We start from the raw sequence: 27,942 nt of genomic DNA on the forward strand, positions 1-27,942 counted from the left end.
TACTGATATTTTAATGTAATCACTTAGAAATGTGAATATTCAAGTGACTTTAGATAGCCATTCTCAGCAGTCTTTTAAGAAAATTTCAGGTAATTCAACATCTGTACAGCTTGGAGAAATGTGGGCTTAAAAATAATAAAGTTCAGTGGATTTATGCTAGATGAACATCTATATTCATTAACAAATCTGCAAAAGGCTCGGTATCACATCTTAACTGTTCAACATTTCTGATCACTGACAAGATAAAGACCAAGAAATTATACTGAAACAGCAAAAAAAAACCTTCAGAAAATCACCAATTTCCCTTTCATTTCTCCCATTCCACAAAGTAGAAGCCAAAGCTGGCTATCCGTCATTCTGAGACAAGGGAGAAATATAAAAAGCAAGCAAGGCTTTCCAAAACAACTTGAGAAAAAAATCCCATGAAAATGCCCTAATAATACAGACCAAAGAGAGAAGTAACCCATTCAGGAGAAGAACCAGGGAGCAGAGTAAAATAGAAGGACTCTCATCATCTACCAATTAATCTACAAACAATATACATGTAGAGATTCTAATCACTTTAAAAGAAAATAATACAAGGGGATATTTGAACTTTAAAAATCATTCTTTGGATAAAGTGATTCTGGTATAAACAGGAGAGAAGTGATTTTCTCAAAACATTGGTGACCTCTGGCCAAGTAAAATGATGATAAAACCATTTTAAGATAAGGTTTCTTTACAAATAAAAACTATACTTACCACAATCCATTCAGCAATGTTTTCATAGAGCTCTGGACTAAAAATTGCTTTTTTAAGCCTAGCTAGAGGGCCATCAGCATCTACTAATCTGCATCGCATGAAAACATCACAGTAGCCTCTAAAATCATTGCAGGGGGATCCAGGTTGCAAGGTGATGGTTCGACCAACGAAGTGCTTGCTCCACTGCAGAGACCCTGTACTGGCACAAGTTGATGGATCCACTGGAAAAGAAGTGCCAAATATAAGTTGAAGGTCAGATTTCCTACCAGGCTAGCTGGGGAGAGAGGGAGGAAAGGAAAAAACTGCCTAAAATCATTACCATGACATGTTATATAGACTTTCATTCGTTAGGCTAGATAACATCACAGGTAATTCGCCTTAAGTATACAACATAGGGGTGCCCGGGTGGCTCAGTCGGCTGAGCGTCCGACTTTGGCTCAGGTTATGATGTCACAGTTCGTGAGTTCGAGTCCAGCATCAGGCTCTCTGCTGTCAGCAAAGGGCCCACTTCTCATCCTCTGTTCGCCTCCCTCTTTGCCCCTTCCCCGCTGGTTCTCTTTCTAGCTCAAAATAAATAAATAAACTTTAAAAAATACATATATAAACAAATAGCCAGCAACTCTTGACTTAGTACCTACAATGGCTTTAAAACCCTCTAACAGTTTTTATACTAATTATTGCCCTAAAGCTGGAAGGTTTTTGTCTAGCTTATCGTTTTTAAAACACTGTAGGGACGATAATACTAGAAATACAACGCTGCGCTACACTTGAAAATTTCCACGGAGGATTGGTTTAGGTGGAAATTATCTGTCCAAACTGGATATCAAACTTTAATCCTTAAAATTTAGGAGAAAAATGGGGTGCCTGGCTGGCTCAGTCAGTAGAACAAATGACCCTTGATTTTGGGGTCGTGAATTTGAGCCCCACACTGGGGGTAGTAGCGTTTACTTAAAAAAAATTTTTTTTTAGGAAACAATTAGGTTTTGAAACAGATTTTATATTCTTGCATTTTAAAAGCTTACTCTTCTTCATGCAGCAGACATGGCATAATTCCTTATCATCTTTGCCATCAGAACTGGCACAGGTACACTCCTCCAAGCCATACTTCTCACAGATAGAACCTGCACATTGCTGAAAGAAAAATAAAAGACAAATTATTTAATCCCTATACAGTCAAGCCTATTAATTCATAGTAATAGACAAATATACACGTCCAATGCTAATATAATTAAATAGAAATAAAAGTGGGGGGCAAGCATAGATTAGCATCAGAAACGGATCACATAAACACATTTGAAAAAGAGGTAAGAGCAAAAAATACAGGAAATCTTTCAAAGAAATGGCAACTTAAAAAAAATCTAAACAAAACAAAAACAGAGAAGAGATTAGATGAGCATCAATTTTACAGTGATTATTGCTCCTTTGTAAGAAGAGAAAAATGAAATTTTCCTCATGTACAGGAAAGTGATTATTTAGCCAAGAAAGCTTTAAACACTTCACAGAGAAAATGACCAGAAGAGTTCTTTTATATGGGCTGTTAAAAACTGATTTATAAAGCTCAAAAGCAGTACAAAGTCATGTACCTAGTCATACAACTATTTTTCTCTAGAGACCATCAAACATATGCAGTGGAAAGACGAAAGGTAAGTCAGTAACTAATTGAATGCCACCAGGCACTTATGCCACATGATACATTCATGGCTTTATGGGGAAACAGACAGGGCTCTTATTGAAACAGGGACTGGGATTAATGGCTGTAACTCTGCAGCTTTAAATGACAAACAATTATTCTGAAAAAGCAGGTTTTATAAAACTAAATAAAAGCTTATAAATCAAATGCTTACCCCATTAATGCACACTTGTGTATGCCTATTACAGTCTGTAAAGTTTGGTTTAGGATCAGAGGCTGGGCACAGAGCTGTGATGCCATTACATATTCCTTCTTTTGCACAGTCTGAATCATCCCGACACTTCTCAGTTTTTGATTTGAATGCACACTGTGCTGTACAACAGGGACCTTGACTTGGGCTAGAATTAACATTGAAGTGTTTAAAGAAAATGACTAGGATATTTCCTATATACATAGATATGGTCCTAATTTTTAAATCGTCAATCTCATCTTTTAAATGTTAAGTAGGTTACTGGTATAAAACTTCAAATTTTGGACTAAGAGGCTGCTAAATTTCAACATTTATAAGTGTAAATAAAAAAATGATTGTCTTATTTTTACAATCAATGCATACTATATTCAACAGTCTTACTCTACTTGTCTCTAGTGAAATGCTACAATAGGAAATGGATTTAATATTAGGTGGGTGATCAATGTTTTTCACAGCACATCATACATTGGTCAATTCATCAATTTTTCTCACATTTATATGCTAAAATCAAACTAGGTACACAGACCAACCATTTAAAAAGTCTTGCACAAACAACATTCTATAGCTTATATCTATCACTACCAAAGCCAGTTTGACAAGTAAAATAATCATATGACACTAATGACAAGAGTCTATGAAATGCTCATTTCCTAAATATTTAAAGTTAAGATTCTAAACATACAGATGACAGTCACATTTTTAAGTTAGGAACTAAACAGTGTGTACTCTATTGAGCATCCCTGCATGTCTTTAACACCCACCACACAAGTTACAATTACAAGCGCTCCATCTGCCAACCACAGCGCACTTACCAATTCTACTCTGGAAAAATAAATAAAACGAAAGCAAATAAAGACAAAGTTTCAAAACCATATGCATCTCTTAATGTCAGTTTTAAATCAGTCCTAAGTGCCTTCAGATGACTGACAGGAGCACGAGCACTACCAGAACCGGCCAGGTACCTGCACTGCTTCCCAGGCTTCAGCTTGCATTTCTTCCCCTCTGGCTGGTTTGCATCATAGCAGCACTCGTCCTTACACTGGTCACTGTAGCCACAGTCACATTCTTCACCTTGCTCTACCATCCCGTTTCCACAAATAGGCTGGCCAGATTCTGAAGACAACAAATAAAACAAAGTAAGCACTGTATGCACATGTTAATTTGATTTAAAATCCACAGGGGCGCCTGGGTGGCTCAGTCGGTTAAGCGTCCGACTTCAGCTCAGGTCACGATCTTGTGGTCCGTGAGTTCGAGCCACGCGTCGGGCTCTGGGCTGATGGCTCAGAGCCTGGAGCCTGCTTCCGGTTCTGTGTCTCCCTCTCTCTCTGCCCCTCCCCCATTCATGCTCTCTCTCTGTCTCAAAAATAAATAAAAACGTTAAAAAAAATTAAAAAATTAAAATAAAAAAAAATCCACAAACTCTTCAGAGCCTCATTACAAAGGAAGAAGGGATACTTGATGAATACAAAAAGTAGAAAAAGCCAGGAATCTAGAAATTAGGAGATGTAAATTCAATTCTCACAGTGGCTCAGTCACTAACTAGCAATGTAGCCTTGGGCAAGTCACTTCCTTTTTGTGGGGCCTCAGTTTCTTACAGTAAAACGATTTGACATTATGGTCCCCCTGGTCCCTTCGAAGGTTCCTTCTGGGAATGGTAATATTCTATTTAGGCCATGCCACATTCAACTTTACTAAACAAAGACTGCACTATTTACATATTGTGTAATTCATACACAAATATGAATTAAGTTAGTGCTTTATCACCCAGAAAAAATTAAACCTTTTGTATTAACAAAAAATTTCAAACTCACATTAGAAGTAGTAAAGGAATAAATACAATGAACTCCCATGTACCACTTAGCTTAAACAACTATCAACAAAATGGTATAAACAATTCTACCTAACATATTTATTTGTTCTTGTAAATACTCCAGGATGAATCTAAGAGTTAGGCGTTTTTTGTTTTTGTTTTTTAATCTAACCATAATAGCATCATCACATCTAACAAAATTATCAATATGCTTAATAACATCTAATAGCCTGGCACAAAAACAGACACATAGACCAATGGAATAGAATAGAAACCCCAGAACTAGACCCACAAACGTATGGCCAACTCATCTTTGACAAAGCAGGAAAGAACATCCAATGGAAAAAAGACAGTCTCTTTAACAAATGGTGCTGGGAGAACTGGACAGCAACATGCAGAAGGTTGAAACTAGACCACTTTCTCACACCATTCACAAAAATAAACTCAAAATGGATCAAGGACCTGAATGTGAGACAGGAAACCATCAAAACCTTAGAGGAGAAAGCAGGAAAAGACCTCTCTGACCTCAGCCGTAGCAATCTCTTACTCAACACATCCCCAAAGGCAAGGGAATTAAAAGCAAAAGTGAATTACTGGGACCTTATGAAGATAAAAAGCTTCTGCACAGCAAAGGAAACAACCAACAAAACGAAAAGGCAACCAACGGAATGGGAAAAGATATTTGCAAATGACATATCGGACAAAGGGCTAGTATCCAAAATCTATAAAGAGCTCACCAAACTCCACACCCGAAAAGCAAATAACCCAGTGAAGAAATGGGCAGAAAACATGAATAGACACTTCTCTAAAGAAGACATCCGGATGGCCAACAGGCACATGAAAAGATGTTCAACGTCGCTCCTTATCAGGGAAATACAAATCAAAACCACACTCAGGTATCACCTCACGCCAGTCAGAGCGGCCAAAATGAACAAATCAGGAGACTATAGATGCTGGAGAGGATGTGGAGAAACGGGAACCCTCTTGCACTGTTGGTGGGAATGCAAATTGGTGCAGCCGCTCTGGAAAGCAGTGTGGAGGTTCCTCAGAAAATTAAAAATAGACCTACCCTATGACCCAGCAATAGCACTGCTAGGAATTTATCCAAGGGACACAGGAGTACTGATGCATAGGGGCACTTGTACCCCAATGTTCATAGCAGCACTCTCAACAATAGCCAAATTATGGAAAGAGCCTAAATGTCCATCAACTGATGAATGGATAAAGAAATTGTGGTTTATATACACTATGGAATACTACGTGGCAATGAGAAAAAATGAAATATGGCCTTTTGTAGCAACTTGGATGGAACTGGAGAGTGTGATGCTAAGTGAAATAAGCCATACAGAGAAAGACAGATACCATATGTTTTCACTCTTATGTGGATCCTGAGAAACTAAACAGGAACCCATGGGGGAGGGGAAGAAAAAAAAAAAAAAAAGAGGTTAGAGTGGGAGAGAGCCAAAGCATAAGAGACTGTTGAGAACTGAGAGCAAACTGAGGGTTGATGGGGGGTGGGAGGGAGGAGAGGGTGGGTGATGGGTATTGAGGAGGGCACCTTTTGGGATGAGCACTGGGTGATGTATGGAAACCAATATGACAATAAATTTCATATATAAATTAAAAAAAAAAAAGAACATCTAATAGCCATCTAATAGCCCCATACCTACTTTTGGTGGATGGTTGATATGTGTCATACGTTTTTTTAATATATAACAAACTCCCTCTGTTTTTTTTATTTTTACACTATTTACTTGTTAAAGAAATTGGATCATTTTGTCTAATGGAATTTCCCACATTGTGTTTGGCTGACTGTATCCTAGCCAACAAATATTTTTTTTAAACGTATGTTAATTTTGCTCCTCAGCTAGACCCAAGCTCCTTTAGGGAAGAACCACATATTATTTATATCTTTTGTATTCCCACAGAGCCTAGCCATATTGGATCAAATCTTGGCTCATTAAAGTTAGACAGTCTGGTCTAAACATGGTGAATAATTTTAGAAAAAATTTTAGGGTCTTTTAAAGTTCTTTAATTTTGTCAATGGGGCTTAAAATCGAAAGAGGAATGTTACTCTTTTAAGTTCATAAAATCACAGAACTTTAGCATCTGTAGGGAAATGATAAAAATCAAATGTCTTCACTTTACTGAAAAGAAAACTAAGTTTCAGAGAGCCTGTGACTTGCTGTAACCACACGCTCCAGTATGGGCAAATAGCAGACCAGACCCAGGATTCTGAGATCTAAAATTTGATGCTCTGCTCTTTCTGCTACATCAAATCAATGTGGGAAACAGTTGTAGCACAACTGTTGTAGTTGTAGGCTTCAAATTGAGAACTGAGTAAATAGAAGGGAACACATCTTAAACACTAGGCATATCTGAATCCAAACTATTCTAGAAAGACTAGCTTTGCATTTGGAAAGTGCATTCTTATCCTTAAACCCATCAAATATTAAAGGAAATCTTAGAGCTAACTGAAGTTCTATCCGTCTCTTTCATTTTTTTTTTTAATTTTTTTTTTCAACATTTTATTTATTTTTGGGACAGAGAGAGACAGAGCATGAACGGGGGAGGGGCAGAGAGAGAGGGAGACACAGAATGGGAAACAGGCTCCAGGCTCTGAGCCATCAGCCCAGAGCCCGACGCAGGGCTCGAACTCCCGGACCGCGAGATTGTGACCTGGCTGAAGTCGGACGCCTAACCGGCTGTGCCACCCAGGCGCCCCCCGTCTCTTTCATTTTATACCACCTCTTTTGTTCTCTAAAACTAGAAGCATGCACATGGACATATATAACAAGTAAATAAAAATGATTTTTCTAAGGTCTAGTAATAATCATTTCAGAATTCATGTGACATGTAATTCAGGAAAAAAAGAAAAATGATCAAGTTAGAAAACCTCTGATGCAATATTTACTACACATTGGTTTTTATCTCACACAGAAATATTACCTCAAATAAGCTATAACACATAGGGGAGCAAATTTAATCTAATTTAAATGCAAAAATTATAATATATACATATCTCGTTACAATTTAAGAAATTTTCCTACCATAAGACCTATAAAACAATATCTCATTTTTAAAAGACCACTTCAATCAGAAAGTTTATTGTGAAAACCCGGTTTACAAATGAACAATCTCTGCAGCACTTCTACATTAAGAAGTTTTAGAGAAACTACCAGTGATAACAACAATGGTAACATGAGTGTAATTTTAATATGCGCTTTTAAAACAAATAGAAGGCCTTAAAAGAAAAAGCCAATCAAAATAAGTAAAAATTGAAATTTGGACCTGACCAAAATTTTATTTTTCTGGGAATGATTCTGGGAAGAGGATAAAATGACAAGCTACAGAATGGGAAAAAATATTTGCAGATCAATATCTGACAAAGGACTAGTATCTAGGCTGTGTAAAGAAGTCTTAAAACTCGACGCCTAGGTGGCTAAGCTGGTTAAGCTTCTGACTTCAGTTCAGGTCATGATCTCATGGCTCGTGAGTTTGAGCTGTCAGAACAGAGCCCGCTTCAGGTCCTCTGTCTCCCTCTCTCTCGCCCATTCCCCGCTGGTGTTCTCTCTCTCTCTCTCTCTCTCTCTCTCTCTCTCTCACACACACACACACACACACACACACAATAAACAAACAAACACACTTAAAAAAAAAAAAAAACCTCTTAAAACTCAACAGAAAAAAAACCCAGTGAGAAATGGCCACGAAACATGGACATTTCACCAAAGAAGATACACAGATGGCAAATAAGGACATGAAAAGATGATCAACATTTTTACTCACCAGAAAAATACAAATACAAAAACCACAACACAATATCACTGTCCTATCAGAATGGATAAAATAAAAACAGTAAAAATGCCAAAAGCTGGCAAAGATACAGAGAGATCAGATCACTTATACATTGCTGATAGGAACCTAAACTAATACGTCCACGCTAGAAAACACTTTGAGAGTTCTGTATAAAGAAGAGCAAACAATTACTATTTGATCCATTAACTGGATTTGGGGGCATTTATCCCAGAGAAATTAAACCTTTATGTTCACATAAAAAACCTGCACATAAATGTTTATAGCTGCTTTCTGCATAATAGCCAGAAACTGAAGACAGCCCAGACAGCCTTTAACAGGTGAGTGGTTTAGACAAACTGTGGAACATCCATACCATTGAACACTACTCAGCAATAAAGACAAACTCCTGATACAGATAACAATTTGAATGCATCTTCAGGGAATTATGCTGAGTGAGAAAAAGCCAATCTCAAAAGGTTTACATATTATGTGATTCTATTTATATAACATTTTTGCAGTGACAAAATTTTAGAAATGGAGAATGAAATAGCAGGACGGAGGGAGGTGTGTTTGCCCTCAGGTAACTTACATCTTGTCAAACAGGACAGGAACCCAAACACACGTAATACAAGGTAGAATATTTAGAACACATTAAATGCCACAAGAGAAGCATAGCAGGTGAATGGACACACAAAATGTGGTATATCCACATAACGGAATGTTATATTATTCAGCCATAAAAAGAATGGCATTCTGATACATGCTATAACTTGAATGAATGCTAAGTGACATAAGCCAGATATGGAAGGTCAAATATTGTCTGATCCCACCTATATGAGGTACCTAGAAATGGCAAATTCAGAGACAGAAAACAGATTAGAAGTTACCAAGAGCTAGGGAGAGAGGGAAGCAGGAATTACTGCTTAGTGATTGCACAATTTCTATTTGGAGGGATGAAAAAGTTTGGAAATGAATAGTGATGATGGTAGCACATCACTGTGAATGTACTTAATGCCACTGAATTATAACTTAAAATTAGTTTAGATACACATTTTGTGTATTTTTTATTGCTATTTATTTTATTTATATCATACATGTTTTATACCTTTTTTTCTTTACCATTAGAAAACAAGAATTTCATGGCAGCTTTATTCATATTGTCCAAACCTGAAGAGTCCAGGTGTTCATCAACGGAAGAGTGGATGAGTGAAGTGTGACATATTCATACAATGCAATACTAAGCAATAAAATAGAACAAAACACTAATGATGAATCTCAAAATATGCTGAATGAAAGCAGCATAAGGTTTTTCTTCCCACAAAAGAATAAAAACCATATGATTCCACTTATATGAAGTAAAACAAGCAAAATTTCTCTATAGTTAAATAAATCAGAATAATGGTTGCCTATGAGAGTGTCCTGGAAGGAAGAAAATGACCAGGAAGGGAAATGAAAGAACTTTCCGGAGTGACAGAAATATTCTCTATTTTGATAGGTGCTTAGGTTACACAGGTAAATACATTTGTCAAAGCTCATTAAATGGTGGACTTATGGTACAACATTTCCCTTATGTTAATTTAAAAAAAAAAAAAAGAAGAACCACAAAGAATACTGAACTTTAGTCAATTATACAGGCTGAAGTATTTGGGAGTGAAGTACACTTATGTCTACAATCCACTTTACAACAAAAAACATGGATGGAGGGGATGGATAAGTTAATAAATAGTGACAGAGTAAATACAGCAGAGTTGTAATAGTTATTAAATGCAGATGGTAGGTGCATGGGTGTTTCAAATTTTCTGAATGTTTGAAAATATATGTTGGGAAAATATACATACCAACAAAACAGTTGTTTCTCTTCTTCTCAAGAACTTGGCTTATATTTCTAATACTACAGAGTGAGAATTTATTGTTGTTAAGTTTGTCCCCGGATGTTGCTCTTGCATACATGATGTAATTGCCATTTTCTTTTTGTCCTAAATTCTTAGATTCTCCTGGAGTGCACTCTGTTCCAGAATCATGCTGCCAAACAGAATATAGAGTTACATAAACAGGAAGTAAAATAAGGTTTTCGGGTCATCTGACTGAATGTAATTTTCTCACCAGAAGAACAATAGAAGCTTGTGGACTCTCCTGTAAAAAAAGATCCTACAATTGTTTTAGACTGTGAGAAGGAAAACAATTTGCTCTTTTAGGGGTCCTGTCTTAGAAGGGAAGGAAAAATGAGTGCAGGTCTAGCCACAACAATTTATAGCTCTGTAAATAGGGAGTAGAATGGAGGACAAACCATGATAAAGTCTATCAAAAATAAGCTCACCATGCACCACTATGTTTATTGCAGCATTATTTACAATAGCCAAATTATGGAAGCAACCCAAATGTCCACTGACAGATGAATGGATAAAGATGTTGTACATATATACAACGGAATATTAGTTAGCAATAAAAAATGAAATCGTGCCATTTGCAACAACATGGATGAAGCTGAAGAGTATAATGCTAAGCGAAATAAGTCAGTCAGAGAAAGACAAATACCATATGAATTCACTCTTGTGGAATTTAAGAAACAAAAGAAATGAACACAGAGAGGAGGGAAAGAGAGAGAAAGTGAGAGACAAACCAAGAAACAGACTCTTAACTTCAGAGAACAAACTGATAGTTACCAGAGGGGAGGTGGGCAGGGGGGTGTGGATGGAATAGGTGAAGGGGATTAAGAGTACACTTATCACAATGAACACTGAGTAGTGTATGGAATTGCTGAATCACTGTATTGTCCACCTGAAACTAATATAACAGTGTATGTTAACTCCACTGGAATTAAAATTAAAAACAATAAAAATGAAAAAAAAATAAGCTTGCCTACTTTCAAAACTAGTAACAGGAATATAAACTTAAAATGACTATTCTTTAACATATATGACATTCTTTACTATGACTAGTTCAGAGAAGACAGAGATGGGGAAAAACAGGAAACAAAAGAGAATGGCATGAGGCTAAGTACATACAAGATAGACATCTAAGAGAGTTGACTTATTAACTAAGTACATAAAAAAGATAAGTAAATGCTATTTTTAAATGAAAATTAAGAAAAGCTAAGAAGTAAAACTAAAACACTGTTTTCAGAATAAAACAGGAGACATACATGTATACGTACACAAAATATTTATGGTGTTGGCAAATATTACTGAAGTATCAGATACATACAGAAAAGTGCAAAGTACCAACTATAGCTCCATGAGTTTTCTCAAAGTAAATATTCTTACGTGACCAGTGCTGAGATTAACTAACAGAATACTACCAGATCACAGAAGCTTCCCCCTCCTTCCTTCCTCCCCCAGGAGGTATACATTAAAAAAACAAGCAAACAAACAAACCAGGGCACCTGGGGGGCTCAGTTGGTTAAGCATCGGACTTCAGCTCAGGGCATGATCTCACAGTTCATGAGTTCGAGCCCCGCATTCGGGCTCTGTGCTGACAGCTCAGAGCCTGGAGCCTGCTTTGGATTCTGTGTCTCCCTCTCTCTCTCCCCCTCCCCTACTCCTGTTCTGTCAGTCTGTCTGTCTCAAAACTAAACAAACATTAAAAAACAAACAAACAAACAAACCTCACAATGCTCCTCAAACAACAATGCAGAACTTGTCAGAAAGGGTGAACATATTTGGGTCCTAGAGTAAAGTTCTTCTATTTAATTAAATTGTCATTTGAATACAATTCTACCCTCCAGAAAGAAAGAATGCCCAAGGGCATTCTGTTTCTCCTTGGAGCCCATCTAAGTTACTTTCATTTTCTACTCCCTCATCTGAAGCAACTATTTTTTTTAAGATTTACTATTATTATTATTATTATTATTATTATTATTATTATTATTATTATTTTATGTAAGTCATCTCTACACCCAGGATGGGACTTGAACTTACGATCCCAAGATCGTGTTACATGCTCTTCCAACTGAGCCTGCCAGGCAACCCTTGAAGCAACTTAAAAAGCAACTTAAAAATAAGACCTCTACTATCACATTTATTCTTTATGATACCTCCTGCTGTTCTCCTGAAAATACATTCAGCATTTAACAATTCTTTACTGTTCTCCAATATCAGCTTGCTTTATATTTTCATTCTATAGAATTCAATTTGGTTTATGATAATATAGGACACTGAAATTATTCTCAGCATTACAATTTTAGAAAAAGAAAATAAATCCCAATACTGTATAACTCTTGATATTATCACAAAATATTTTATACATTTCAATTTAATAAATATTAGCATGTGTCCAGTATTCTAGGAGGAACTAAAACAGAATATAAAAATACAAGGATGAGTTAAGCACTATCCCTAGCCCTTGAAGGCCTTACAATCTACTTTAAAGAGATAGCATATTTTGATATCCCTGCCTAGTCTCTTTGTCCCATAAATCCATTACAGGTTAATGAAGAGTACCTGGCTGGCTCGGTTGGTAGAGGGTGTGACTTTTTTTTTTTTTTTTTTTTTTTTTATTTATTATTGAGAGACAGAGACAGACAAAGCATGAGCAGGGGAGGGGCCGAGAGACGGGGAGACACAGAATCCGAAGCAGGCTCCAGGCTGTGAACTGTCAGCAGAGAGCCCGATGCGGGGCTGGAACTCACAAACCACGAGATCGTGACCTGAGCCGAAGTTGGACGCTTAACCAACTGAGCCACCCAGGCGCCCCTAGAGTGTGTGATTCTTAATCTTGGGGTCGTGAATTCAAGCCCCACATTGGGCACAGAGCTTGCTTGCTTATTTACTTGCTTATATACATACATACAAACAAACAGGTATCACTAATCAATTATTACTTAACTAGCCCAAAGGACATTGTAATCGATCATTCTTAATGGCAATGGAAAGAGTAACAGGTTATAAACGAGACTACCAGCTATTTGTATTTGTCATCCTCACAACAGGGGACAAACAAACACACCAATAATCAAAACATACAACAGAATATACAGGCTATCTTGACCGTACCCCAAAAAGTGCTGAGAGTTCAAACAGTTTTACAAAGAAACTCTAATCTTAGTTTGACAAGAAAACGGAAAAACTTTTCTCTGACTGTAAAAACAATACATACTCTTTTAGATAATTTAGAAAATATAGATTAAAATTTTCAATCATAATCAACCAACCATAATAACTACTATTAACAGTTCGGTCCACAGTATTTCTGACCTGACTTGTACCTAGTCATACCATATTTTAATGCAAAATTTGAACTATACCATTTGTACAGTTACATACATGGTTTCTTTCAGCTTAACAGTATAAGGCAAGCACTGATTTTTAAATGATTGCAGAGCATTTCAGGATACTTTCCTATTGTGGGGTCATTTAGGCTGCTTAAAATTTTTTGCTACTAAAAATGAAACTGCAGTGGGTACTTTTTATTTTTTAATGTACATAAATCTTTGACAGATTCTGCATTTTTCTTTTAGTTGGATTCCCAGTGGTAGTTTCTGATCAAACATTTTAAGGGTCTTGATATCTACTGACAAGTAACTGAAAAAGGGGCTATATCAATTTATATTACATAATAACATGGATCAAGATTTCAGGAGGCAGAGATGGGAAGGAACTGGATTTCTGACAGAAGGAAAATTTTCAAGGGCTATAAATTATTATTTTGACATGAGAAGGCAGTTAACACTGGAAATATACTTAAACCCAAATGATGGAAAGCCCTAAATGCTAAGATTAGGAAACTATATCAGCAATATTAGCAGTTACAGGACATAAGGTTGTAAACACAAGTGACATGATCAAAACAATCAGAACTATAACCTAGACAAAGATTACTTTGGTAAGAGTAAACACATAACTTGCATACTGAGAGACAGAAACTAGTGTCATTATGATTATAACTTCCCAAAGTTTTAATGGTTAACAACAGGTGTGCAGTAAAGATTTGGGATAAGATAAATAAATAAAAGAGACAGTGTGAACCACTCAGAGAGAAAGTAGCACTGACAAAGTACAGATGTACAACAGGAGAGATAAAGACAGATTTCAGATAAAGATGTCAAAGGGGATCGGCTCAGGAATTTATGGTTCTGGCTGCTCTATTAAAGTACTTATAAATATTTACCCCACATAGGAATGGGGTGTGATTGAGCATGGTAGAGTCATTTATGAGGAAAAGATAGCAGACTATGCAAAGAATGCGAACCAATTTATCCATTAAACAAAAAGCATTAAGTAATATGAAATTAATATACTAAAAAAAGAAAATCTCTGGCAGCTGGGTAGAGAACAGATTACACAGGAAATGAAGAGAACAGATTATAGATTCCCTACTCCACATGTGGTCTGCAGACCAGGGGCAGCTACAGCATCACCTGGGAGTGTCTTAAAAATTCAGAAACTTGCCTCCCCCAATGGAAATGGAATCTGTATTTTAAGATCCCTGGTAATTTGTATGCACATTAAAAATTGGGAGGCCCTAGACTAAAGGGCAGAGGAGTAGCTAAAGGATACCACAACTCCCCTAGTAAGGGCTGGAATCAAAGGGACTGGGAGAGAAAAGAGAATATTTACTTGCCCCTGAAAAAGCAAACTAACCATAAACAATAGTCCGATTACATAAAGAGAAACCACATTGGGTTTTGAACCTCTATAACGCTTTCAATATATATTGAAAAAAATATATATCGAACTCAAGAACAGAACAAACAAAAGAACAGATCAAAGAAGCAGTCAAGAAGTAGAGAGACTGAACACATTTTAAACAGTTTATCCAAGAGCATTGATAATAATCTACCAATTTCTAATAGAGACTTAGAAGAATAAAGGCTTGCAACTTAATGAGATGGGACTTCCAGTTTACAAACTGGGAGAAAATTAGAGAAGTGCATTTGAGGATGTGAAGCTCCAAGTATTTACTGTTTTTCTAAACTCATGAAAACTTACATTTTTTTAAGTGATATGGTGCAAGTAAAATGAATTCATGTATAGCTGTCAAATGAAATTTTCTCAAATTGGTTATTTAATAAGCCTATCAAAATCACAAAGAGATTATCTTTCAGTATTTTGTATTTGTGTGTGCATTAAGCTTTAGGTCCCCTGAAAATCAATATAATTAACTGAGGACTAAATGATACCAAAGAATTGTTAATTCTGTCAGGTATCATAACCACATCATGGTTACGTAAGAAAATGTTTATTTCTTTAGAAATGTATACTGAAATATGTAAGGATGAATAAATTTGCTTCTAATACCTTACAAAAAGAAACAAATACAGAAAGGACATGTGGCAAAATCTTGATACCTGATGCATCTGAATCAGAGACTGGCAGCCCATAGCCCATTTCTATATGGCGTAAGCTAAGAATGGTTTCCCGTGTTTCAAGAATTGTAAAAACAACAGAAAAACATGTATTGCCTCCAAAACCTAGAATGTTTACTAGCAGTCTCTTTACAGAAGAAGTGCTGATGCCTGCTCTGGACAATGGGCATGTAAGAATTTATTGTACCATCTTTCTCTACTTTTCTGTATGTTACAATTTTTCATACTGAAAAATTTTTAAATACCACATTCCACTCCACACTCAAGATAAATCTACTAAACCACAGTAACGTTTTAACAGAAACCAAGCAAAAAAATTAAAAAAAACAAAAAACACAAAACACTCCAAGTTTGCAACATTCAAAATGTACTTTCAACAATGAAAAGTGATCCTCACTGAGCAGATATTTGAATGAATCACATACCAGGCACTGTTCTAGGATAAGCAGACAGAGAAGTGAATGAAACAGACAAAAATTCCTTGCCTTCATAGAATCCTGCATTGTTATGCTTACTCTTCTTATTTGACTCACAAATATTCTACCTGCCTCCCTTTCCGTATTGTCAAGGACATTACTGTGTGTTCCAATATATAAAAACTAACATCAGTCAACTATACTTCAACTAAAAAAATCCCTAAACATTCACATGTACTTGTTTTCAATGCAAACAAACAAATCATTCAACATAAAAGCTAGGTTAGTAACTTTCTGAAAATCAAATAATTACACAATACTTACTGGAGATCCAAAGTTATGTCCAACTTCATGAGCAAAAGTAATGTGAGAGACTTTGGGGGGTACATGAGACCCATAGTTCTGAACAGTAATAATTCCAGTGTTTAAGGACTTCTTCTTACCATCTGAATACAGCTTACTTTTTTCACATATTCCTCCAGAGCTTCCTAATTCAGAACAGAAGATGGCTAAATTAGCATCTATTTACCCCTCAAAATAACTTTCTAATATATGCTATATTAAATTAAAACATTTTATATATCCCACTTATATCAAGTACTCAGAAGCTTTTTTAGTCCAAGATTAGGAAGTCATTTCAAGTAAGTTTTAGTGGTACACATAAAGAAAGTGCCAGGATGTAGAACAAGGCCCTTAATAAAATGTTCTTCATAATCGAAGTATTCCCCAATTTTTGCTCCCATCAATTTAGCAAAACAAGTATTTAAGTTTCTGTTAAATCTGAATATATCTGTATTTATGCTGTCAAAGCCTATATACCTTTGCATGTTAAAAAATTACATTTAATTTAAATGAAAGTTGAACAAAATATGCTCAAGTAGATTCTGAGAAAGTCACTTCTACAAATAATAGCAGTGATGCATAGGAGTATGTAATTCACTATCCTGAGAGACAATACACAATATATTTTTTAAAAGAGAAAACAATTAGTGGTTGCCAGGGGCTGGTGGGCAAGTGAAGAGAAGGACAGGGAGAGATTTGTAAAAGGGTACAAATTTCCAGTTATAGAATGAGTAAGGTCAGAGCACCTGGGTGGCTCAGTTGGTTAGGCATCTGACTCTTGGTTTCGGCTCAGGTCATGATCTCACGATTTGTGAAATCAAGCCCCACATAGGGCTCTGTGCTGATAGCATGGAGTCTACTCTCTCCCTCTCTCTCTGCCCCTCCCCAGCTTGCACACACTCTCTTTCTCAAAATAAATAAACTTTTTAAAAAAATTAAAAATAAAAAAATAGAAGGAATAAGGTCTACGTAGCTAATGTATATATAACATGATGTGTATAGTTGATAACACTATATTGTACAAATAAAATTTGCAAACAGCGCAGAACTTAAATATTCTCAACGAAAATAAACAAATAAATATTGAGGTGATGGATGTGTTACTCAAGGGGAGGAAATCCTCTCACAATGTATATGAGTATCAAATCATCATATTGTACACTTCAAATATCTTACTATTTTATTTGTCAATTACACCTCAATAAAGCAGAGGAAAAAAGAAAAGAATTATGTCCAGTAGGTAATAAAAAAAGGGGGTGGGTGGGTGGGAAGGAAGGAAGGAAGGAAGGAGGAATGGATGGATAGAGGGTGGGATGGAAGGGGAATAAAGCAAATGTGGAAAAAACCTGACTAATATATCAGGAGTTCACTGTACTATTCCTGCAACTTTTTAGCAGGTTTGAAATTTTCTTCAAAATAAGTTCAAAAAATTGAATTATCATTTTCCAATGTGTCTCAAGAATACTTTAAAATTTTAAAAGAAAAGTCGTATCACTGGGGCACCTGGATGGCTCAGTCTGTTGAGTGTCTGACTTCGGCTCAGGTCATGATCTTGACGGTTTGTGAGTTCGAGCCCTGAGTCAGGCTCTGCACTAATACAGCCTGCTTGGGATTTTCTTTCTCTCTCTCTCTCTCCCTCTCTGTCTGCCCCTCCCCTCCCCTGCTTGGGTGTATACACATGCATGAGCGCTATCAAAATAAATCAATAAACTTAAAAAAATAAAAAGAAAAAAAGTGAAGCCATATTGCTACTTTATTATACATATTAAATCATTTTGTAGTTCACCTCTGCAATAATAGGAACTTTAAAGCTTAATATCAAAATGAAAGTACTTGCACATCTAAAAGCAGTTAACATAAGAAATTAGAAAAACAACAACAGGAAAATCAGAAACTGGCTGACCAACCCATCTTTATGTATATTATACTGAGAAGAACATAGTTCTTTTTAAAATTCTGTTAAAGACTTTTAGCGAGAATTCACATGTAAAAGGTTTCTCTCTTTGTTTTTTATTTAAATCCAATCAAATGTTAGGATATTCTGATAAGTGATCAAATTATTTCAAATTAGCTTTCTATACACAAAGTTACAACCAAGTTAATAAACCATTAAAAAAATCTAATATTTATAACCCTTAATAAAGCATATAATAGATGGCAATTCAAAATAGATTTGCAAGAATGTCATGACACTACAATTGCTGCCCTGTTCCTTTTAACATTAGAAAATATATGGCAACAAAATATAAATCTGAACTACTGTTATGATAGGAGTTAGGAAGAAGTTAGGAAATAACATGCTTCACAGAAATGTAAATTGAAAGACTGGGCCTATGCAGATTTTAACCACCAAAAATTAGAGAACCTTTATAGTATTCAAAACTTACTACCTCTTCTACAAAGAAATCTTAACAGAAAGAAATCAGCAAATAATTTAACAATATGTAATATATTTTCTTATGCTACTTCTACTTTTGAGATGAGTCCTAAGGACTGTATCACTATTTCCAGACTAGAAAAGATATGAATAGCACTCTGTATGTAGTAATTATCATCTACATATTATAGTTTTAAACAAATAGTAAATTAAAATCCTGCCTTAGTGAAGATTTGTCATATGGAAATTGGTCCAATGCAGTATTGTCAAACTTGAATTAAGCATAGAAGACTTCACACTGTAAATCTTTATCAGTTAAAAAAAGAAGAAATAAATAGCAAGTATTAAAAACTCTGATAATATATTTTTCTATATGTTTAAGGTCTATCTCATTTAAGGGATGATCATACATAAATTCAAATGTACTTTTCTGAAATAACAGTAATTCACACCTTGTTTAACATCTTAACAACTACTTTCGGTTTTAATAACTATCACTTACAGAAAAGTTTGGTATTTGTTACAAACTATTAACATGTTAACTCAAATAACAGAAAAAAATAAAACATTAAATTTAATTTTATAGGCTATGGTTTAATTTTTTTTGGCAATAGTGCACTGACTTTTTTTAAATTTTAATTCCAATACAGTTAACATACAGTGTTACATTAGTTTAGGTGTTGATTTAACAATTCCATGTAACACCCAGTGCTCAGTTATGGTTTAATTTTGTAAAAAATACTGCAACTAGTTCTGATGTGCCAGAAACTCAATTAGTGATATCACACATATCTACAGTGAAACTATATAGCTCTAGTTCAGTAACTGCTTGATATCATACATTTAAAATTTTACTACATGTAGTCATCACTGCAAAACACAAATTGTAAATAGTAATGAGAAGGGTAAGATTTTTTAAATTTGAGTTAAAAGCTATTAAAACAGACCTCCCCCCCCTCCAAATTAGAAAAACCACAAGGGTAATATAATACCCTGACAGAGTCCACAAACACAGTTTTGATGTGAACAGGCCTAAACACCTAAAACTTAACAGCAGCATGCTGACCATGCAGTATCAATCTGAGCAATAATTTTGAACCAGACAGTAGTACTACTCCCAGAAAGGTTATCAGGAAATGTCCTGGGACATTTCTTCACCTTTCATGTCTGGGGAGCAGTACTCACACATAATAGGTAGGGACCCCAGATGTTAAACATCCTGCACAGAACAATCCAGACCTGCACAAAATGCCAATATGTTTAGTGTCCTGTTGTAATATTCTAATGATGCAATTCTCCTAGCCCTATAATTAGACTTTTAAACAACATGTTAAGAATTTGACAGTTTGTGGGTTATCTTGTGAACACCATTTTGAGCTTTGTATGCCCTTAAATCCAAATATGTAAAATCAAACTAAAATTTCTTAACTAAGAAAAACAGAAGAGACCATTGCTACCAAATGAAATGTCTCATAAAATGTTTTTCACAAATGAGTTAGAGGAATACTAAATGGTTCAGGATTAATTATGGAGATGAATTCCAGAGCTTGCCTTATTCGGTGTCCTGCCCAAAGTGAGACTATGTTCATTAGGATAACATTAAGAAGGACAATATATGAACAAAATATACCTTAATAAATTTAAAAAAAAAAGTCCCTATCAAAAGCCATGTTGGAAGGGTGCCACAAATGAAATAAAACAAAAATTTCATCTAATATAGTCATTTACTCAGTCAAGGAATCAACGTTTCAGTCTCGAAATTAAATAAGAGGCTACCTGCTTAACACAGACGAGTGCTCATACAAAGAAAAGTTTAAAGAAATCTTTCTAGATTCATATCTAAGACTGACTTTGTCTGGAAGACCAGACTCCCTTTTTGGGCTCTCTTCTAATCTGTGTATAAATTTTTATTATCTCACGAACCATGAAATCATGAACTGAGGCAAAGTCGGATGCTTAACCGACTGAGCCACCCACAGGCGCCCCTAACCTGTATATAATTTTAAAAGGGAGCCTCCAGGGGCGCCTGGGTGGCGCAGTCGGTTAAGCGTCTGACTTCAGCCAGGTCACGATCTCACGGTCTGTGAGTTCGAGCCCCGCGTCGGGCTCTGGGCTGATGGCTCGGAGCCCGGAGCCTGTTTCCGATTCTGTGTCTCCCTCTCTCTCTGCCCCTCCCCCGTTCATGCTCTGTCTCTCTCTGTCCCAAAAATAAATAAACGTTAAAAGGGAGCCTCCAAGCCAGCCCAGTTCACTAGTTGTTTCCACTTATTATGGAGTTGGACAGGAGGTGCTGTTTTCCTCATTAAAGAAACCCAAGGCAGTACCCAACTACAGTGTGATATTAAATAAGAATAAAAAGTAGTATAAGAAGACTTAAAGAAACCTACTATTCAGATGTTTCAGCCTTCATTTTTCCCCAGTTTAACAAAGTCAGCAGAGACTACAGCTAATAGTTAAAGTAATATTCCGTGAAAATTAATATCACAACAAAATCTTTCCCACCACCATTTAAGTAGTAAAATATCTGCATAATTAAATAAAAGCTAAATAATACAACAAAATCAAAATTAGTGATTTTAGTGATTAGGCGGCCTGGGTGGCTCAGTCAGTTAGGCATCCGACTCTTGATTTCGGCTCAGGTTGTGATCTCATGATTGGTAAGATCAAGCCCCACGTTGGACTCTGCTCAGACAATGCTGAGCCTGCTTGGGATTCTCTCTCTCCCAATCTCTCTGTCCCTCCCACATGCACGATTTGTCTGTCTCAAAATACATAAACATTAAAAAAAAAAGAAAACAAACAGGTAACAGGAAGCATTACTAAGATCTACAGGCAGAAACATAAAGTCCCAAAGGGCATGAACATGAGAAAACAAATTACAATGAAAAATAAACATTTTGAAGCAAAATGATTTACCTGAATTTACAGAGAACAGACAAGAACCCAGTCTCCTAGCTCCCAAACCAGTGCTCTTCCTATTATGCCATGACAATTACCCAAAATGATATCTAAATATTACAGAGTAGTACTCTTTTATAACTCCTTTTTCTTAAAAAAATGGATTCCAACAATACAAAACCTCCATTAAAATGCAGGAAAACATTTCAACTTCTTATCAGAAGTGTCTTACAGAAAGCTAAGATATTAAAGTATATAATACTTAGCACACTAACTACTAAATGCACTGAACCTGGAAACAAAAGGTCCAGATTCTAGGCTCTGTGTGATACTGGGTTGGTCACAAAGTCTCTGAATCCTTTCCTCATCTGCAGAATGGAGGCAATAACACCTATACCTCAGAAGGGTACTTGAATAATCAATAAAGGACAAATATATTTTTCCTTATAAAAGATACAATGTAAGTCAAATATAAGACTCAGTTCAGATAGTCAAAGGGCAAAGGGAAGTGAAGAAAAAACCTGTCAATGTCTAGTATAGGGCAGGCACCCTATACTAGAAAAAGTTGGATCAAGGGAACAAAGATCCCTTCTCTTGCCCATTCTGGCCTCCATTCTGTCCCTGTCTAGCCCCTTCCCAACAGCTCTTAGAATAAGGCTTCTAAGAACTGGAGTTGGGAATTTAACACAGAATAAAGGCAGCAGATGTAGAACCTATGACAAAAAATAAGTTATGTGTCCCACCATTTAAAATCCAGAACTCTACCCACTGCCACTTCAGTAAAATGAGTGGCATGATACTTGGTGGTCCAAATAAAAAAAATAACTAGATATAAAAATTAACTGTCCCCCAAATCCATCACCCCAGTCTAATCATGAGAAAAACATCAAAGAGACTGGAAGAGAGGGGCATCCTACAAGATACCTACCTGACCAGTACTCCTCAAAATTGATAAGGCCATCAAAAACAAAAAAAGTCCAAGAAACTAAAACAGCCAAGAAAAGACTAAAGAGACATAACAACTAAATGTAATGTGGTATCTTGGATGAGATCCTGGAACAAAAAAGAGATCTTAGGTAAAAACTAAAAAAATGTGAATCAACTATGGACTTCAGTTAACAATAATGAAGCAATATATTTGTTAACTATAACAAATACACCATACTAATGTAAGCTGTTAATAATATGAGGGAAAGAGGGTGTACAGGAACTCTCTATGCCATTTGCTCAATTTTTCTGTGAATCTTAAACTGTCCTAAAAATATAGCTTATTTTTGCATTTATAGACATGAAGCTATCTAAAGATTAAAAAAAAAAAATGACCAAGCTCCTTCAGGAGCATTACATTCTTAAAGAGCACAAGTCTGGAGGTGAAAATGTAAAATGACAGCAAGTTTCTGGTTTGTAATCATCCAATCATTTTCCCAGGAGCCATTCTGTAAACAAGTTTCTTTAGAGACAAAAATATGAATATGGTAGTTCTGAGTGCATCAGAATCACCTGGAAGGCTTGTTCAAACAAAGATTGTTGGACTCCACACCTAGTGGAATCAGTAGACCTAGGTGGGACCTATGAATTTACATTTCTAACAAGTTCCCAGGTGATGCTGATGCTGCTAGTCCAAGGAACAGACTTTGAGAATCACTATATTAATGGTAATTTACAACAAAAAATCAAAAGCATCCTTGAATTTTAACAGTACTTACTAATGAACAAGTAGAAGAAATTGTAAACTTTGAGATAAAATCATCCAACTTATTAAAGGAGGGGAAAAGAAATTTAAAAATATGAAACTTATAAAACATGTGAAATTATCAAAGAAAAGAATGAGTTTGTAAAATCTGCTGACAATGCAAGTAACACAAAAGCAGGACAGATCAACATAAGAGACAAATATAAATCTCCAAAAATACTGTACTATGATATATACAATCCATGACATAAACTTGCACCTTAAGGACATTATGAAAATGTGGAAGAAAAACAAAAGAAGTTTTGAAAATTGTAAAAAGAATATTCATTGCTGGCTTAAAAAAAAGAGCAGAAAGTATAAAAGCTAAAATATAGTACCACTTAAGATTTAAAATACGCATTACAAATCAAACAATAAACTAATAGGAATACAAAATAAACTAGGAATAGAAAAGCTGGCCTTATCCTACATAAAGCAGAAGGTGATTCTTATAAAAAGATAGAAATGATACATCAGAAGAAAGAGACATTACTGTATACAGCTCAAAAGCTGACAGACTATTGATCAAACTCTATATGACCAAATCTATATTCAAAGAGTATGTGATTGTTTCTACTCAACCTTTCAATTAATAAATCTGTATTTCTCTAAACGAGGCTTCTGAACTTAATGATAATGTAAATCACAGACTGTTCCACCTCCATTGCAATGGGTAGAGGATCCTATCCCAGATTTCTTAGCAACAGCAGTGTTCATGGCTAAGGCAGAGACCCCAGTAGAACATGGGCCCAGGTGCCGAGGTCAGTGGAGCTGTGGGTACTGACACCTGCGGCTTACATCTCTTTTCAGGGAACACTTTACTTTTGTTAAAATAAAGGCTATAAATAAAATAATAATAAGAGCAGTCTTTCTTTTCTTTTTACCTAGTGCTCATGACCAGGGTTTCTCCACTCTCTATCTCATTCCAGAACAGAAGCAAGAACATAGTTTTCCCCTTGTAATTCTAAGGCCCTCTTTCCAAGAAAAATAAAAATCTTTAATTAATAATATTAACTTCTATGAAAAAATTAATAGAGGCGCCTGGGTGGCGCAGTCGGTTAAGCGTCCGACTTCAACCAGGTCACGATCTCGCGGTCCCTGAGTTCGAGCCCCGCGTCGGGCTCTGGGCTGATGGCTCAGAGCCTGGAGCCTGTTTCCGATTCTGTGTCTCCCTCTCTCTCTGCCCCTCCCCCGTTCATGCTCTGTCTCTCTCTGTCCCAAAAATAAATAAACGTTGAAAAAAAAATTAAAAGAAAAAATTTATATTTCGTTTTTGTTTTCAGAAATGAGTACTTCTTTTTCTCATAAAATTATTTATTTCAGCCACTGAATGTACCAAATGTCAGGATACCCCCTTGTTAGTACTCATGACAAAATAAAAAGTTGTTTCATCTATTTTTCTACTTACATCATGCTTGCCTAACTCAAGTTGAATAAATTAAGATAATGTACAGGCATCAGGTTCTCCTATACTTTTGTAAAATTCAAGTTGCCCTGAAAACTGCTTTTTGTTTCAAGCATTAAGGCAAGAAACAGTTAAATAAACTACCTGAAGGTGCTCCAACCCAAGCCAGACCAAGAACACCATCATCAAAATCTCGGTCTGTGAAGACATAGGCCAAACAGTAGTCATCATGATTCTGCTCAGAATTCAATTCCAGAAACTTCTCCACGCCAATATTTGGGAATCGAAACGGATTTGTAGGGTCCTTCTCATCAGCAGTTGTGTTGATCTAAAATTCAAAACAATTATTTAAATAAGCAATTAAAGTTAGCAGAGCCTTTGTGTAAAGTCTTTGTTCCCCTTCTTCTGCATTTGCCTGCACAATATGCTTGGGACCCAAGGGAAATCAGGCCTGAATTAAGGCTTCTACAACTCATCCCCCAATGCCCCCATCCCTGAGCTGATTACAGAAGCTGAAAAGAAGGAAGGGGGGTGGGGGAGTGGGGCAAGAAACAGAGTAGGAGAATTAAAATTGAGCAAGTTAAATTTCTGGGCAAGGTTTGACCAGGTTCCTGAACACTGAGCATTCTCTTTGGGATGGAAAAACAAGTTCTTCTTGAAAAAAAATTCTAATAAAAGTACAGCTTCTCAAATTTAATCATCTGAGTAAGTCTCTTTTAGTGCTAATCTCCTGCACATGGTGGAAAATATAAGGATATAAAAACCTTAAACTTTAGCTAATTACTAGAACATAACATAGATATCAAACCCAAGACTGTCAATTCAACAGACAAATCGTTTTCTTGGTTCTCCTTGCCTAAAATCACAGGAGTCGAGCCCAATAAACTGCAAGTTCAATTGTTTTTCCCTGACTGTGGGCAAGATTTTTTTTTACTGACAATTCTCTTCTCTTACTGTATCAAGCTGAGTTCCTCCAGAATATTTCTTAAGATGCTTAGCTACTATACTCCTAGTGCAGGTTCCTCCTTCACAATCTGAAGAATAATCAGTTCTGATACCAAACTTCTACAAACAAAAGCTTTCATTTATTAGCCCCTGCCTCCTTTCAGAGACCCCTGCCTAACCTTTGAAGTCCTAGAACAATGTGGCTTTCCTCAAGTGAGAGCATTACAGACAGAACTGTTGATACAGAATAAAAAGGGGTATCCATGAAAGTAAACATTTTTTAGAAGGCAAACTTCATCCTATTGAAAATGTTGGTAGTAAAGGGAGGATGTAACAGTTGATAAAATGAGAATGTTAGGTCTTTTTAGGATCCACACCCTTCAGTAAAACCAAGAGGCTTAGAAGCAGGATTGCAAAAACACTACTCAGGGCAACTGCCTAAGGACAGATTTCAGAACATCTGATTTATCTACTAACAATTAACTAAAAACAATCAGTAATGGTCATCTAACATAAATAATTCCAAAAGGTATCACACTACATTGTAAATAACACATCTGAGAGACATGCTATAAATGGCTTTTTTCCCAAATGAAATTCCTTGATATTTCTGTAATATTGGCTACAAATAAAAACTGCATCTAAATTTTAGCTACCTATATCCGAAATGAGATAATTCTTATTTAAATATTGATACAAACTTCAAATTAATTAATGGGTCACAAGGAATCTTCAGCAGATGAGATCTGAACTAAAATTTCAATCTCAGCTAAAAACCTGAAAACAACTAACTGCCACACTATCCATTCATACACATGCATTTCTTCATAATGCAAAGCATTTTACTCAAAAAAAAGTGCTTCACTAAATTTGTTCTGGTATTCTTTACTTTTCACTACTTTGCATTTTAAATTGATAAGAACAGAGACTACACTTGATCTTAGCCAAAAGGCCAAGAAGCGATTCACTACTTTGCATTTTATTGCTTTGCCTACTAAACAATATTTTTCTTGGTCATTTAAGGGTTTAAATTGCTCTCAATATACATGAAATCAATTGATTATGAACAATTCTTACATTATTTATCTACAAACCACATTTCACCTTAAATTCCAATTTAACATTTAATCATACTACTAAGGATCAATTTTGCCTATGCTATTAAATATATTACATCCATAAACACAAATTATAATTTAGTCAACCGTATTTGAAGAAAGAAGCACAAAAATAAAGAAACCCTGTGGCAAATACTTTCATAAAATGATTTTTTTAATTCAGATTCTTATCTAGTTTATGAATTCATATTCTTAAAAGCTATACACATGGAAAGATTCACATTTGGAAAACTTCTGAAACAACCAACCCAATTTTGTTAGTAATTTAAAATCTACTTATTTAGGGGCGCCTGGGTGGCGCAGTCGGTTAAGTGTCCGACTTCAGCCAGGTCACGATCTCACAGTCCGTGAGTTCAAGCCCCGCGTCAGGCTCTGGGCTGATGGCTCAGAGCCTGGAGCCTGTTTCTGATTCTGTGTCTCCCTCTCTCTCTGCCCCTCACCCGTTCATGCTCTGTCTCTCTCTGTCCCAAAAAATAAATAAATGTTGAAAAAAAAATTGTTAAAAAAATAAATAAAATCTACTTATTTAAATTTATAACATTAAAACTAATCATCAGTGACCCTGTGGCTCTGGGTGAGCATTTCTCAAAATATGTTCTACATTTATTTGGACTCTCAGTTGACATTAATACAGAAAAGGTTCCATGGTCAAATTATTTCTGAAAATTATGAGTTTCAGGGCAGCTGGGTGGCTCAGTCAGTTAAGCGTCCAACTCTTGATTTCAGCTCAGGTCATGATTTCACAGTTCATGGCATCAAGCCCCACATCAAGCTCCACACTAACAGCAGAGAGCGTGCTTGGGATTCTCTCTCTCCCTTGCACTCTGCCCCTCCCTTGCTCTCTCTCTTTCTCTCTCTCAAAGTAAACATTTTAAGAAAAAATTATGAGTTTCTCTCATGAAGGAATTCTCAAAATCTGAGATAAGTTAGCGTGCACTGTGAATTTACAAGACGAGTGTACGGTACTGTTTTTCCGACTTCCAATTTTATTTAACCATTCCATCTATCTTTTCCTTCCCTGGAACACCAAATGAGACACACTTGGAAAAATACCACACAAAGCAAATCTTAAGAAGCTGGAAAATGACATCAGGGGGATAAAAGGTCAAGTACTATACCTGTAGTTATTGATAAGTTATGGCTTTCTAAATGTTATATTAATCAGACAGAATATAGT

At 35.9% G+C, this 27,942-nt stretch overlaps 1 protein-coding gene and 1 pseudogene across 3 annotated transcripts in view; both read right to left on the bottom strand.

The window, feature by feature from the left end:
* The window catches only part of ADAM10 (ADAM metallopeptidase domain 10), a 136,622-nt gene that overhangs the window by 14,439 nt on the left and 94,241 nt on the right, over window positions 1-27,942 (bottom strand). For all 3 annotated transcript variants that reach the window (XM_040492819.1, XM_040492820.1, XM_040492821.1), the window contains exons 8-14: window positions 24,847-25,030; window positions 16,273-16,436; window positions 10,068-10,251; window positions 3,584-3,734; window positions 2,586-2,769; window positions 1,764-1,872; window positions 742-962 (exon numbers count right to left, since the gene is read on the bottom strand). In XM_040492819.1, coding sequence (XP_040348753.1) covers window positions 742-962; window positions 1,764-1,872; window positions 2,586-2,769; window positions 3,584-3,734; window positions 10,068-10,251; window positions 16,273-16,436; window positions 24,847-25,030 — 1,197 coding nt within the window. The remainder of the gene's footprint in view (window positions 1-741; window positions 963-1,763; window positions 1,873-2,585; window positions 2,770-3,583; window positions 3,735-10,067; window positions 10,252-16,272; window positions 16,437-24,846; window positions 25,031-27,942) is intronic.
* On the bottom strand, window positions 26,449-26,611 carry LOC121042151 (uncharacterized; annotated as a pseudogene).

The sequence above is a fragment of the Herpailurus yagouaroundi genome, unplaced genomic scaffold, assembly GCF_014898765.1.
Source record: "Herpailurus yagouaroundi ecotype Mexico unplaced genomic scaffold, PumYag 184, whole genome shotgun sequence".
Classification (NCBI taxonomy): Eukaryota; Metazoa; Chordata; class Mammalia; order Carnivora; family Felidae; genus Herpailurus; species Herpailurus yagouaroundi.